The sequence below is a fragment of the Oreochromis aureus genome, linkage group 20 (genome assembly GCF_013358895.1).
Source record: "Oreochromis aureus strain Israel breed Guangdong linkage group 20, ZZ_aureus, whole genome shotgun sequence".
NCBI lineage: Eukaryota > Metazoa > Chordata > Actinopteri > Cichliformes > Cichlidae > Oreochromis > Oreochromis aureus.
Genome location: NC_052961.1, coordinates 11,062,172 through 11,077,847, shown reverse-complemented (window position 1 = coordinate 11,077,847; position 15,676 = coordinate 11,062,172). Strand labels below are relative to the sequence as shown.

At 40.7% G+C, this 15,676-nt stretch overlaps 1 protein-coding gene across 2 annotated transcripts; it reads right to left on the bottom strand.

Annotated features, from left to right (window-relative positions):
• Positions 1–5,706: 5,706 nt before the first annotated feature.
• tspy (testis specific protein Y-linked) lies at positions 5,707–15,661 on the bottom strand. 2 transcript variants are annotated; one of them, XM_039604865.1, is made up of 8 exons: positions 14,259–15,661; positions 14,076–14,153; positions 13,882–13,993; positions 11,890–12,044; positions 9,092–9,168; positions 8,724–8,905; positions 8,480–8,527; positions 5,707–7,288 (listed from the first exon to the last, which is right to left on the bottom strand). In XM_039604865.1, the coding sequence occupies exons 1-8, from the start codon at positions 15,225–15,227 to the stop codon at positions 7,242–7,244; spliced, it is 1,668 nt and encodes a 555-aa protein (XP_039460799.1). In that variant the 5' UTR covers positions 15,228–15,661; the 3' UTR covers positions 5,707–7,241. The 2 variants fall into 2 exon arrangements, with proteins under 2 accessions (XP_039460799.1, XP_031594722.2); XM_031738862.2 differs by lacking the exon at positions 8,480–8,527.
• Positions 15,662–15,676: the final 15 nt, after the last annotated feature.

Below are 15,676 nucleotides of genomic sequence, written 5' to 3'. Positions count from 1 at the left end.
CCTGCAGTGTATTGATGAACTGAAGAGTGTCTGAACATGCCAGCAGCTCTGAGGCATGTCCAGGGCATCACCATTACATGAAATCACCTTAAGAAGAAATTATAGGGTAGAGAAAATAAGACTATAAGACATTCACAAGAATTGTTTGCCCTGTGTTCAGTGACAACACTTTCCACGCAGATTAACAAGCCTTGCAATTATTATCTTACAGGTCCGAAAAAATGTAAACATCACAAAGGATGAAAAGAGAGCAGGTGCTGTGCGACACTCACGAACTTCACACACCAGTGATTATCAAAGGAGAACAACTTAGGAAAACATCTTTGACATGAAGGGCGCATACGTGGCGCACATTCCAGACACAGCCTGCTCACCACACAGCGGATTGGGAATGAGGTGAGTGCAGACTTTTAGTGCAAACACTCTACGCACATTATGTAGCTTCGGCTTCTTTGAGATGGAGCACCGTCTGCAGTCGTCCAACATGCCACGTGTCTACAGGGCCAGCCAGCCCGCCATCTGCCTTGAAGACGAGACTGGCACTCTCCCTTGCTATAAAACGCAGCTGGGAGATTCAACAGCTGTCGAAGAAGAGCTCTTTCCAAATAACAAGGGGTATGTGCGTGTGTGTGTGGTTGGTAGGGAGGGTAGCTGTATTTCAAAAGAGGATAGTGAGGATGTAAGCAGATGAGTGCAACCACAGTCCCCGTGTCTTAAAAGGTAGATCTGTCAGCATGCTTTGAAAAGTCTTTGGTAATAGCTGGTTAATGGTTAAGTGTCCCAGTGGGAGAAAAACAGTTCAAAATGTTATTTGTTTTGAGTATTTATGACTCGAGCTCTATCTTAACCTCTGCCACAGACATTGTTTGCGCTAAGAGAATTAGTGAAAAAAAAAATGTGGCAAGCTGAACAAAGTGAGAATACAGTGCATGCGGGTCTTTCTTTGACAGATAAATTTGTATGCCGGCGCACATGCATACAGTGTGTGCATGCTGGCACGGAGACACAAACTCACGCGCGTTCGCGTCTGCTGCTCGAATTGAAATTAAATTGATTTCTCTTATCTCCGTCCACACCCTTGCTCCCTGCTCTCTTCGCACATATCCTTGAGACACCAGACTCCAGGTGAATTTCAATGTCAAACACACAAAAGGTAACGCAGAAGCTGCAATCTGTTCATTCTGTCAAGAAGTTGTGTGTGTGTGTAGGTGTGCGCGTGCACTTGTGTGCATGTGTCTACAGTACGTGCAGTGTGATTGGTTGGGGATAGGCCTATTCATCTGTCTGGTGTGATCGTGGCTCTGTAACTGGGCCTAGGCGTGAGTATGCACTCTGTGATCTCCCAGATAAGAGTCATCCATCTGCTGTGTGTATCTGTCAGGGCCCGGGCAGCCCTGCTTATCACTGCACTCATCCATTTCCCTCAGTCGTACTCACTCCATTCTCTTCTCATTTTTAGCTGCTCTCTCTGCTGCACTACTGAAATGCTGTGCTTCATCTTGATTATCTGACGAGCAGTGGATCGCGCTCGCGTTAAAAACCCGAAGGCGTGTTTATGTGACGCGCGGCTCCTGCAAGCGCACGTGCACGCTTCGGGGTGCACGCAAAAATGCAAGCTTCGCAAACAACACTACAAGACCTACATTTGCAGACACACACTCACACACAGGTAGTTGTTATTCAAGGAGGCCTATCTCAAACCGTCAGATTATCCACTATTGATGAGCCTCAGAGAGCAGCTCATGCCCCTTTTTTGTACACATTGCAGGAGAAAAAATAACCTCCCCCACATTAATCACAGATGAGGAATTAGCTTCTGTGTTGTTCTTTCATTTTTTTGTCACTGTTAATCGGCCTGAGATTCTTAAGATGCACTGGAGAAAAAAAAAAGCAAAGAACATGAAGCAGCATGACAAGATGATTTGTGTACAGTAGCAACAAGAGCTCAACCCAGGGGAGTGTAGTTTACGCTGGAGAATCCATTTAGGATTTTGCCACCCCACACATAACAAAGGCTTCACAGACTACCCTCAGACCACAAAGCAGCCTGAGGATGGTTTTACTGTCCCAGCAATCTGTACTTAGTTTGTCACAATCAATATTGTAGGAACCAACCTCATTATTAATTCATAGTCATGAAAACATGTGGTGCTCTGAGGTAGGCCGAAAAATACTACTTCAAAGAGGAGACAAACACTGTGTTTCACATGGGATCACTTCATGTGGCCATAATGTGTTTCGTCATCAGTATTAATAGTATAGGCCCATCCTAGACCGCATACCCCGGGTGCTGCTACAACAGGACAGGTTTTTGCTAGTGGAATATTTATAGCTGTGCATTAAAAGTGGAATCAGGGGTTTAAGTGTACCATTGCAACAGCACTGCTGGTCCTTTGTCTGGGCCTGTCCAAAAATGTCTTGCCCGCGGCTATTTGCAGTGCTACATTTGAAATGTCAGTGATAACATACACTGCCGTCAAATCAAAGTTGGAATACAATAAAGAACAGCTGTATCTCAGCAGGTCTTCTTTGATTCTTCCCGTCAAGATGCAAGTGTTGCAGCCAAACATATCTGAGATCACTTTAACAAGTCACACATCTATAACTTATTAGAAGCTGTTAGTGTTCGTGTGAGACAGCTGAGGGAAGACTTAATCATTTCTCATTTCTACACACCTAATAGCCTAAATACTGCTGTCAAATTTGGCTGTTTATGAGATATTAGATTCACTCATTAAAAACTAAAAATGACAGCTATTCTAACAATAGATTGGCTTAACCACACTGCCATCTTGTGGCTATTTTATTATCATTACGAAATCCTTTGTTTAACTCTTACCACCTTGGAAACTTACTAGAGGGCAAGCCTTGTTTCTCTGAACTGAGTGGTTTCTATCTTGTTTTAATGCTACTAAAAGAACAAAGGGGCTGAGTGTGCATTAGAAGGTAGTGAGGGTGATCCCTGTCTATGCAGTTTATTGGGACTACTCTTGGAAAAACCCAGAACCTATTCTAATGGTTGTCAAACCACTTTTTTATTAATGAATACTGAGTTGTCAAAGCCCATCTTTAAAGGTACAGGAGAGGTGATCAAATGCTGCCTTTATGGGAAGAAGAGCTAAACAGTCTTGTTGAGATGTGGAACCCTTTTTTTTTTAAAGACAGACCTATATACAAAAAACCCCCAGTAATGTGCAAAAGCTTTGGACCACTCATCATTTCTTTACACTTTGCTTCTAAGCAGCCAGGCGTGCTTGTCATTTTTAAGTTGGCCTTGAGCAATAACACCACAATTTCTGAAGGTCTCTCACAGTTTTTCTTTAATAGTATTTTGCACCACCAAGGTGTTTCTCAAAGAGCTGTTAGTTGAACACTTGAGGAAACTGGACAAGTGAACAAATCAGTGGCAACAGATCTTATGGAGTGATGAATCCAAATGAGACATTTTTGGTTCAATATGTACAGAAGAGATCAAGAAGGAGAAACAACAGTGAGTGTCTACATTCATCTGTAAACATGGTGGAGGCTCTGTCATGGTTTGGTGTCGCATTTCAGCCAGTAGTGTTGAGGATCTCTTCAAAATTGATGGAATTATAAATACAGAAAGGTACCATGCCAAAGTACTTATTGGGAAAGTGTCAGCGGCTTCAGTCATGGATTGGCCTCCCTAGAGCCAGTATCGAAATAGTGTGGAATCAGACTGAAAACAAAAGACAAGCCAGCTAACATCCAAGGAAGAGCTTTGGGAGAATTGTACAAACTCGGTTTTTCCTGTATTTGCATGTACATTTGCACATTTCAGCACTGCTCCTATTTCCTATTTTCTTGGCAAAATGCAAAAGAGGGCGATTTAAATCCTTTTCTCAGCACTGTACTTGCACAACAATACAGGCACACAAACACAAAGAAACACATTATACATGGTCAGAATTAAAAGCAGGTGAAAGTGTGTCACCGACTGCATTTGTATGCATCAGAGGATCTGAACCCAGATGTTACAGGCTCGATGTGAATAAGAGGAAGAGAGATATCCAGTGACTAGATGTTGTAAATATTATATATTTATGTTTTTTTAAGATTTGTTTTTATTGCATAGTTGGGCAGTGAAGAGGAACAGGTAAGTAAAGGGTAAAAAATATGCATGAAGCCAAACACATGGCAGCAATTAAATGTATTTAGGTATATAGATATGATCAAAACAAGAGGATGAGAATGGGGAAGAAAGGTGATTTAAGTGACCCAAGTGAGTTTTTAGTGACAGACGGACTGGTCTGATATCAGAAATTGCACATTAGCTGGGAGCTTTCCACACAACCATCTTTAGGGTTTACAAAGAATGATCCGAAAAAGAGAAACGATCCAGTGAGTGGCATCTCCACTGGTGAAAAACTGGTCAGACAAGAATGGCTAAACTAATTTGAGCTAAGTGCAACTCCTGTCAGCTAAGAACAGAAGTGGGTGCTACAATTCACACAGAGGTTCACCATAAATTGCTGAATAGAAGACTAGAAAAACGTTGCTTGGTCTCATGAGTCTCAGTTTCTGCTGCAACATTTGGACGGTAGGGTCAAAATCTGGAGTAAACAACATTCATCCCGATTTATATCAGAAGCTCAGGCTAGTGGCGGTAGTGTCATGAAATGAGGGGTTTTGTCTTGCCAGACTTTGAGCCCCTTAGTAACAACAGAATACTGTGTAAACACCACAGCATACCAGGATATTTTTCCTGAAAAAGTCCATCCCATTTTGACCAAAGTGTACCCATCTTCTGATGAGTCGCACCAAGTAAAAAGATCTCAAACTGGGATCTTGAACACGATAAAGAGCTCATTGTACTCAAACGTCCTCCAGAATCGACAGATCTGAAGCCATAAAGAGCACCTATGGAATGTGGTGGAACGGCAGATTCAGATCACGATGTGCAGCCGATAAATCCACAGCAACCGTGTGATGCTATCGTGTCAATACAAATCAAAACCTCTGGGAAATGTTTGCTGCACCTTATTGAATCTGTGCATGAAGAATTAAGTCAGCTTTTAATGCAAACAGGGGTAAAACCAGGTACTAACCAGGCATACCTAAAGAAGTGGCCAGTGAGTGTATATTTGGGCATAAACCACAATAGATAAAAAGATTTTCTCTAGCACAGTGGTCCCCAACCTTTTTTGCGCCACAGACCAGTTTATGTCCGACAATATTTTCACGGACCTTCCTTTAAGGCAGGGGTCTCCAACTCCAGGCCTCGAGGGCCGGTGTCCTGCAGGTTTTAGATCTCACCCTGGGTCAACACACCTGAATCAAATGATTAGTTCATTACCCGGAGAACTACAAGACATGTTGAGGAGGTAATTTAGCCATTTGAATCAGCTGTGTTGGATCAAGGACACATCTAAAACCTGCAGGACACCAGCCCCCGAGGCCTGGAGTTGGAGACCCCTGCTTTAAGGTGTTGCAGGAAAATACCACAAAATAAAACCAGTACCGGTACCAAAAAAAAGATTTATTCATAACACATGGGAAAAGACCCAGGGAAACAGAGTTAACAATAAAAACGATGAAAAATAACGATAAAAACCCTGAAAACCATAAATGTCACACCTGAGCCTCAACTCTCGCGGTCCGGTACCAAACGACTCACGCATCGGTACTGGTCCGTGGCCCGGGTGTTGGGGACCGGGGATCTAGCATATGTAAACCACACAGACGAAGTGAAACAACTGTCTATTTTATTAGGTCTGAGCAAAAACTTGACATTTATCTTTAAAACAAAAAAAGAAAAAAAAATTACCCAAAACAACAAACAAGTAGGTATCTGTAACTACAGTGTTCTATAAAACACAGCACACAAAATATAACCTTCTGATCATGTTTATGAAAAACCCTCCAGATTATTTGATAAATTTTTCCATGGATTAAACATGTTTTGCCTTATCCAAAAGACAATGCAGAAGTATTATTTACAGGTTCCTTGCTAAGAAAAGTAAGCAATACAAATACTAGGTTTGTTACAGTGCACCCCATCTGTTGCTGTGAATTTAACATTTACTAACACTGTGCGCAGAAAATTACTTCCCCCCCCACACGGCCTTGCAAGGAATATAATCACTTCGTCTTATATTTCGTGCTCACAGGCATGCCATAATGTGGATTTGTAGAAAAACAAAGTAATAAATACCATAATTTTAAGCAGATAACACAAACCTTAAACACATTACATTAGATTAAACCTTAAATGATTTAGAAAGTAAATTTCAAATTAAGTTAAAATCTAAAAGAAAAACAAATATCAAAACTCTTCTTACTCAAGGAGTGCTTTACAAAAATCCACAAAAACGTCAAACTACGCAATGATTTTAAACATCAGAGATGGTTTACAGACTGCTGATGGAGGCTGGTGTGTAGCAAGACAGGACACGTAGAGTAAGGGAGAAAAAAAACAAAACAAAACACAGGTAGTCTATTAAAACAATAATTGTTCCTACTTACTACAGTAGAGTACACGTTTCTTTATACACAACCGACAATAACCAGAGTGTGTAAATGTCTGAAAAGTCAGCACGGTTCTTTCAACGCGACTACCGCCATGATCATCCCTGAGAACAAATTTTGGTTCAGTACTCAGTGCATCTAAAATGTACTGTAACTATATCAAATTTAAACTGTGACATATTTGCTTTGTCACATGTCGATTCCTAAAAAACCCAGAAAACAAACAAACAAACAAACAAAAAAAAAAGCCCAAATGTGACAAGATTGCTAATAAAGCCTCTGAAGGCTTCACTGTTATTTAAAGAATGTGCAATGCAAAGTTTTATGCCACCAAATAGCGGCAATCAGAAAACTCACCTACACGCGTACAGGTTGTAGTACAATGCTCTTTAAATCGAAAAACAGTAGAAGAACCAGGAGGCATTATATGCCTAAGAATCTGCTTAGAAAAAAAAACGACTGCAAAAAGTGTATCAGAGTACATCAGAATACACAGTACCAACTGTATAAAACAGAGGGGAAATGCGCTGCCTTGGCTTTGTTGTTACAGTTAAACCTGATTTAAAATGCTTCTGTGTGTTTATTTTAGTTATAAAAAACAAAACAAAACTGGATATTCTGTGCATAAAAATGACTAACATCAGGAAGAAGGGTTTAATGTTTGCTGTTAGTCTTCACAAACCAAGCATTCTCTTCATCTTCTCGGTCTCTGGTCCCTGCGGTGACTCCTTCAAGCTCACTTCTTCTTCTTCTTATGCTCCCTCTTCCTCTTCTTCCTCCTGATCGCTGTCGTCGGAGCCTACAGGACAAAAATCAGACGGCTATCATTTCAATGGGCCGCTTTAATTATTTCACAAAGCAAACTTTAAAATAAAAAAAGATAAATAAAAATAAAAAATACCATAATTTAAAAGAGTAGGAAAGAGGAAAAGATTATGAATTGAATCCATGTATTGTTCATTCTTTGATTTATTTGTGTTTGGTTTTAAATATAGATTTGGGGAAAATGAATTTTCTTGTTTTGTTTCTTTTCTGTTTTGAAGCCAAAATTGAAAGGAAAGAAATAGTGATGTTTTTTATTTTCACTTTAAAACAAAACAAAACAAACAAACAAAAAAATGCAGGCAAGCATACAGTGAAAAAGATTTAGTTTTGCTGTAGTAATTATGGCTTTAATTAAATCCTATGAGAAATGTATTAATGAGCCTTTTAAAATTGGGAAAGCGCTAAAGAAAATCACAGCTGGTATGGCTCAGGAGTGTTTTATAACACTGAAATAGACCTTATATTGCCTTAATATCCCATCGCTTGTGGTTTCCAAAAGTAGGATGGGAGGCAGAGCCTTCAGCTCTCAGACCCCTCTCCTGTGGATCCAGCTCCCAGTTTGGGTTCAGGAGACAGACACCTTTTCTGCTTTCTAGATAAGGCTTAAAATGTTGCGGTTTGATAAAACTTGCAGTTACGGCTGGATCAGAGGACCCTGAATTTTCCCTTAGTTATTCTCCTATAGGCTCAGGCTGTTGGGGGACTTCCGAAATTCTCCACTCCCCATGTGTTTATAAACCACTACTCAAGTCAATAATGTTTTGCTGGAGGCTAAAAGGGAGTTCATCCTCCCCACTGTCACCGTCCTTGCTCACATCATGTTACTGTAGAGTCTTGACATCACAATATAAAGTGCCTTGAGATGAAAGTTACAGTGGAAAAAAACTGAGCTGAAAAACTGTGAATTGTGTTGAAATTGCACACCTGTGGCTGCTCTCTTATTTTCATTATAACACTATAACAAAGTATTTACAAATATTTTTTCAGTCTTGGTTTAAAAACACAAAAAACCAAGATGTTTTTGTTGTTTTTCTGATTCCGCTTAAATAAATCAAAGAATGAAGGCTACGCAGACTGAAATGCCACCCGCAGATTCAACAGCCTCCCACTGATTATTTGTGACAATGGTGAATTTGTAGCGCTGCTGTTAAGAGTGATGTCTTACCGTCGATCACAATCTCTCCACCATCCTCCTCCTCCCCTGGGCTCTCATCTGAGGAGGAGATATTTCTTGTCTATTCAGTTTAACCCGCATTACTCATACATTTAAATTTCAGCTACAACACAGCCCAGTGAGCTCAACACTAAATGGACGCAGACATCCATTTTCAAAATAAGCTGGAAGTGAAAATGAGCTTCTGTATAATGCGGGATTTGAACGGTTTTATCAGTCCCGTCTTGGCACTGACCTGCACTTTGCCCTCTTTCCTCCTCTTCTTCTTCTTCGCCTTCCTCCTCCTCCTCTTCCTCATCCCTACTGTTGCCTTGTTCAGCCTCACCAGCCTCCTCACCGGGTTCATCATCCGAGTCAGAGATCACAACACACTCGTCTCCATTGCCGTTGTCAGCCGTTCTAGCCCCCGTGCCACTACTGCAGAATTAACAAAATAAACCTTCACGTTAACAGTAAACACGCTCTTTGTTTTGATATGCAGCCCACTCAGTCTTACAAAGAGAGGCTGTAAACTGTTACTGAGAATACTTCTATATTTTACAGCTTACTATGTGTGTTTCTCCCACTGACTGTTAGTTGGTAGGATCTGTGAGTTTGTTTTACCTGCCATTCTCCCTCGGTTCCCAGAGAGGAGTGAGGTAGTATCTCAGAGGGTCTCTGTACAGGTCGTCCTTAAGAATCTGAAGAACAGCACAAATTTCATTTCAGTACATTTCAATATGTTGACATGCACATGTTCAGTTTCACACACCATGTGCATTTCTGCCAGAGGCAAATGTTTGAACAGAAAACACACAGCACCCACACAGACACACAAACACGGTTTCCTGATGGCATAGTTTAAGAATTTTCCTATTATGGGGCTTCCATCAGAAAATGTAACCCTGGCGGCTTTGGTCAGGTGGGTAATTTAATGTCGCGCTTAATTAATATGGAACTATTAATTTGATCTTTTGAGGCACAGGAAAAAAAAACAAAAAACGCATAAACTATTAACTGAAGAGGGAACAGCATTTGGGCCTCAGTGCGTCCCTGCACACACAGCGGGCGATGAAAGAGAGAGAGAAAAACAACAGGGAGTTCATTTCCCAATTTACAGCTTATACCAGCGAAAGCCCACTGAAGCACATCACTAACAAAGGGCAAAGCCTGAGCCAGCCATAAGTGAACAAATATTGACTTAGAAATGGTAAATCGACTGGTATTTTTACAGTGATTTCTACTCTTACTGAGCTCTGAAAGCACTTTTTCACAACACGTCACTTGGATCGGATCAGCTGGCAGTTGTGCTTGGCATGCAAAACATTTATTAATAATCATTCATCTCTCAATAGATGAAAATGTTTTTGCCAATACCGATAAACCTTCAAATCGCCAGTAATGGCTGATCAATATACTGATCAGCTTCTGCTCCATATTTCAGTGGTTTATACATTTGTAGAACATGTGAAAGAGCCGGTGTTTAAGACCGAGAGGAGATACAAGGCATCCGGCTTCAAAATCTGGCAAATATCCTGGCGCCATCCGCTGTGGCCACCCCATGTGAATAATGGAGCAGCCAAAAGAAGCTTAATCTGTCACACTCACAAACTGATTGACGCTTCAGATTAAATTTGGGGTTGCTCAAGGACACTTTGACATGGTGGGAATCAAACCACAGAGCTTCAGATTTGTAGATGGCCCACTGTGCCATAAGCCCCTTTTCCATTAGTACCTACTTGGATCGACGGGTTTTCGGTTACAATCGAGTACCACCTAATGTGCGCGATTGTTGTCATAGCAACGTGGCTGAACTTCCAGTGATGTAATTAGTATGCGACATGAACGCTACAATCAAGGTGGATGTTGAGCGGTCTGAGGCTTTCGTCAGACTCGGAGACCACCGCGTTGTTTTTGTAGCCATTTCCTTGTTTTCGGGGTTTTAAAATGTTGGTTTTGATTTTCACGAACAAGACGCTCTCATAGCTCATTGAGTGAAGCCACTTACCAGCCAATCGGTGGCATGCAGTCTGTTGAAATTACATTTTGGGATTACCTCGGATTGCTTGGAACCCCCTAATGTAAAACCCTGAAAACAGTGGCAAGCCAACCAGAGTAGGTACTAATGGAAAAGGGGCTTTAGTGACCTCATCAACTAAACAGGTAAAACAGTATTTAGCTATAACATATGGGTTGGTTCTTTATTTATTTTTAAAATGTCTTTATAGTTTTTTTTAAACTTTTAATTTACCATAGAAGCTTTTGTAAATAAATAAATAAATAAATAAATAAATAAATAAATAAATGGCACACATTTGCCCAGTGGTGGTCAACTTGATGGACACCCTGATTTTTATATCTGTTCAAAACAAAACAAAAAAAACCTGTCCTTATTGGGGCTGCAAAATTATTTAAAATTTATTTTCAACCTCAATCTTGGAAATCAAGATTAAATTGTGTCACATTCTCATTTTACCCCTCTCTTTTCTTTACTTGTGCTCCATCCTTAAAGTCCCACTTTACTCTCAACCAGACTGTGGAAGCTTTAGTTCACTTCACATTTATCTAGTTTAATAATGCAACTAATTGAAAGAGGAATTTCTCTTATTTTTAAAGTGTAATAAAGTCGCAATTTTCCCAAAGTCTGACTGTAATCATGTTAACTAAATGTGACATAACTGCTTCAAGTATTTGAACTCTGACCCTTTCAGCACACAGCTGGCACACCATGCTTGCAATTAATGATTTTCTAGCAAAATCTAATAATAGGTTAACAAAATACCTCTGAAACAGTTGCAGTTTGGAGGGTCTGAAAGCTTTCAACAACAGCAACATACATTTAAAATCAGGAGATCCTGTTAATCAAAGCTTCAAATCAAAAATGTTTTACCAAGTGAAAACAGAAACCGGAGCACCTACAACACCTTTACTAAGTCTCCAGGTCTTGATCCAGGTCGATCAGAAACAAACATGTTAAAAATCTACACAGTAAATTATCTAATTTATTAGTAAAGCTGTTTTTATTTTTCTATTTCCAGCTAACCTGCCTAAAGTTCTTTACCAGGCAGGGTTACTGTTTCTATTATTTGTTGCTGCTTACTGTTTCTGCTGTATTATTGTATTAAATGTTTGTGGTGGCTGCCGCTTGTCTTTATATTATATTAGGAGTACATTTTTTGCTCTTTCCTCTTGTCTTAAATAGTGAGTGTAATTGTCTGTCCAATTATTGTGTTTATTCTATTATTTGAATAATTTTTAAAACATCTTGCCAAAGGACTGCACTTGAAAATTAGCCAGCTGACTAACGCTGCCATACTCACAGAAATGTTGATCAATGTGTTCTCCTTATAAACAAATAAATAAAATTATACTTATCGATTTATTTTTGCTACAATCCAATATGCGGGTGTAGTCTTGTGTACCTGTGCTACATCATCTTGTCCTGGGTTGCTGTGGTCACTGAACCAGCTGAAAAACGTCTCATAAACACCACGTGAAGACTTCCTGGGTTCACTGTGGGCTGTCAGGTTGTGTCCACGATGCCATAGAATGGGGTTGGAGAACGACATGGGAGATCCTGAAAACATGAGCAGCCAGGATTAGAACATGATACTGAGAATATAAGCTTCCTGCTTGACATCACAAATGATTCTTTCTATTCATGCGCATGTATATAACGACAAAGAGTGAAACAGCTAAAGTAATCTCAGCCAATCCTCCGTTTCAAAATGCAACTGCGCTGTCTGAATACGGTGGGTGCCCTTCTAAAAGCAAGTCTCGCCACTCACCAGCCGTATTGTAACTGGGCTTTTACTTACATGAGTCCCCTAAATCAGTGGTCCTCACTTTTTCTTGAATGCCCCAGAAGCTGAAGTTCACTCTTGCATTCCATATTTTTTTGAATCAAACAATAAAAAGAAACCCAAACTAAATTTTATTATTTAAAGGTGCAATAACATCAGCAAACCATAAAGATAAGAAACACAATACTTTACTTATCCCAAAGTTATGGAGAAAAACATTAACAAACTTTGACCTTAGTTTCATTTAGTTTATTCCACCTGGCTCACCTGCAGCGAACCTGTATCCTATAGTTTGAAAACCACTGATTTAAATTAACTTTGAATTTAAAAACATAAAACCTGAATGTACATAGTCACTGGTAAGATTGTGGTAAAACAAACAAACAACAAAAAACACATTTGTTGTAACTTCTGCTGCCCTTTTGGCCAGGTCGCTCTTGGAAATGAGATTTAAATCTCAATGAGACTTTCACCTGGATAAATGATAATATAATAACAATGCTTCACAATGTGACACTGACAAATTTGTCAAGTTATTTGGTTTACTTGCAACTTATTTCTCATTCCCATATATTTTATAGGCAGCTGTTAATAAAAATTTCCCATTTAGTTGTCATTTTCCCTTAAAAAAATATGACTGAATTGGGAAAAAAAAGCAAAATTGATAACTTTACTTTTTCAGATTATCCTTATATGCTAGGGATGTACTGTGTCTTATTTTTCATAATACCAGTGTAAATTTTTACATGATATTAAAATGCCATATCAATATATCATTGACACAGCAATGGTATGCATTTACTTTCCATAGCACACACTACTATGACTCAAGCCCAGACACATCTGAGAGGAAGAACTGCATGCTAGCCTCCATTAACCACTTTGTACCTAATAAGGGAGCTACCTTATCAAGCTCCGACGAAGCACAGTGCTTTCCAAAACATGCAAGAAAACTGATTCCGCTAAAGGTGGAAACGAGAAACTTGTTTCACCAGTTGATGCAAAAACACACCGTTCTGCACAAACGGGCTATTAAGGCACATGAGGAGGAGATACTAGGAACTGGTGATGTGTGGCCTAAAGTAAACAAATGCCTCACGTAAGCACTGCAGGAGCACTTCCTAGTTGCACATAATGCAACTAGGGAGTAACCCTTTCCTGTCATAAGTTTCTATGTGATAGGAAAATCAAATGGAGGATGGAAATTACTCGTGCAGTTGCACGGTGGTAAAAAGAGGGCTTTACGCAGCCGGTTAAAAAGGTTGACCCAATATACAACATCCCAGGCAGAAAATGTGTTTTAATTATATTTTATTATGTGACAATACTGTGCATATGGTTAAGTAGTAGCTGTCAAACTAAAGTGTGGCAGTTATTTTATGCTTTTTGGAGAAAAAATAATAATACCAAAACTACTTTTGTGCTTACATTTGACTTATGCAGGATGAAAAATGCCCTTCATTTTGATCACACTAATAAATGCTGCAGCATTTATTTTGTACACTGTCAAAAATCATATAATTCTCCAAAACACTGATATAATTTTGAGGCTACACTATGCTTATATATACCTAATATCACTTGATTTAATAATCGCATGTTTATTTTTACCTCCCATTCCGAGGTGCAGCTCTTTCATGATGATGTTGTTCTGAAAGTAAGGGTTTCGTCTGAAGTGGAAGCGAATTCTGTAGCCCAATTTGTTATTCTTGAAAGTCTCAATCTGAGGAAAAAGGTAGAAAAATGTGTTTTCTTCCATTCTACAAATATGCATCAGCTGAGATTGTGAGAATAAAGTGTCCTACCTCAAGATCAGTCATGTAACTAAGAGCGTCTTCATCGGTCTCATCAATGTGAGCTGAGAGATGAGGATGGTTCAACAGCTGGCACATCGAAGTTACGAAAAAACAACATGACAAATTCACTTTAAATACTCAAACACAGCATGGCAATCGGTCAAGCGTTACACTTTCATATTTTAAGGATACAGCTGTCACCCAAAACCCAGGGATCGTTTTCGTGATGGAACTTCTCTGATCCAGATGCGGGCGCCGCTGACGACTAATCTTCAACTCCAGCCTCTGGTGAAGCCGGGCACTTTTCTTCTCAAGAGCTTCCAGCCTCATCTGTACTTGTGCCAGGAGAGCCACCGACTGCCTCAACTCTGGAGCCATCTTTACAGACACAATGGCACATTCGCCATCATCGTTTTCTTCATTGTCTGATGGGAAAGAGGAGCTCGGTGTGGAGGAAGAGCCAGATACCGATTCATCGCCCTCATCTGCTTCAGGCACATCATCTGTATCCTCTCTGTCAGTACTATGCACAGATGTGGAACTATCTGCTGCCGCTGCTTGTGTTTTGGAGCCAACTTTTGAGGACTGGTGTCCCCCGCGCTGTTTAAATTTACTCCCTTGTTTCACCTGCTTGGCCTTTTCAGATGAACAAGGAGTCTCTTGACTGTCTTCTCCGTCCCCCCCTGTGAGACTGGCCAGCGCTTCAGCAGCTGCTATGGCAGCTGAGTCGGATTTGTCCAGAGGAGCTGTGGGACGCCGCTCTGTTTCTGCCGTTTTCTTTGCTTTGTCTTTTGCACGAGCCGAATCCTGCTCACCCGAGGACTGCGGCTTGTCGGTGCTGCTGCTGGTGTGGTGGCTGTCAGCGCTGGAGCTGTTGACAGGCTGTGAACTGGTGCCACCAGTGCTCTCTGAACCCTGATCTGCTTTCACAGCGGCTTGTTCCTCTTTGCCATCTTTCGACTGGCCCTCGCTCCCGGCTGCTTCTTTACTCTCGGCTTCACTGTCTTTGCAACTTTCAGAAGTAACCCTCGTTTCATCTGGCTGGTCACTAAGTTTTGCGGACTTGCTTGGAACCAGGCTGCCTTCATCCTTATCGGGTGATGGACACCGTTTCCTCGATGCAGAGTCAGCGGACTGTTTGCAGTCCGTCACTTCACTCATGCTAGCTAGCTAGCTAACAAGCTAGGTAGCTTGCAAGCTCGTATAAAATAAACTGAAGTGCAAATAACTGCACGACTGCGCTCGTTTCTAAGATAACACCTTTGTGTTGGACGTTGTGATCGTAGCTCAGCCTACATTCTCAATGAAGCAACAACAGGAAGCAGTGCTCGTATTTCTCTGCGGCCTTGCGGAACGCTGAAAATTAGCACGCTGCTGCTAACGCTGGTTAGCTCGGCTTACCCAATTCTTGCGTCCTCGCAGTCACGGCCGTACCGCATGCTCACAAATAAAATGCTAACAAGAAACACTCGGTCCAGATAATCAAGCCCTGCCACGCTATATCGCCGTTAAGCCGCAATCCGCCTTCTTTATAATAGTTTGTTTTTGCATTATCCGTTAGCTTACTATCTGTGCACCGACGTGACAGAAAAACAATCCTGTGATTGGCT

What these genes read in the sequence shown, in the direction of transcription:
- tspy (XM_039604865.1), bottom strand. Translation starts at nt 15,227, where the DNA reads ATGAGTGAAGTGACGGACTGCAAACAGTCCGCTGACTCTGCATCGAGG. An exon ending in GTTACATGACTGATCTTGAG is followed by an intron (nt 13,994 to 14,075) that starts GTAGGACACTTT and finishes CTTTTTCCTCAG; the next exon opens with ATTGAGACTTTCAAGAATAA. An exon ending in GAACCGAGGGAGAATGGCAG is followed by an intron (nt 8,906 to 9,091) that starts GTAAAACAAACT and finishes TTAATTCTGCAG; the next exon opens with TAGTGGCACGGGGGCTAGAA.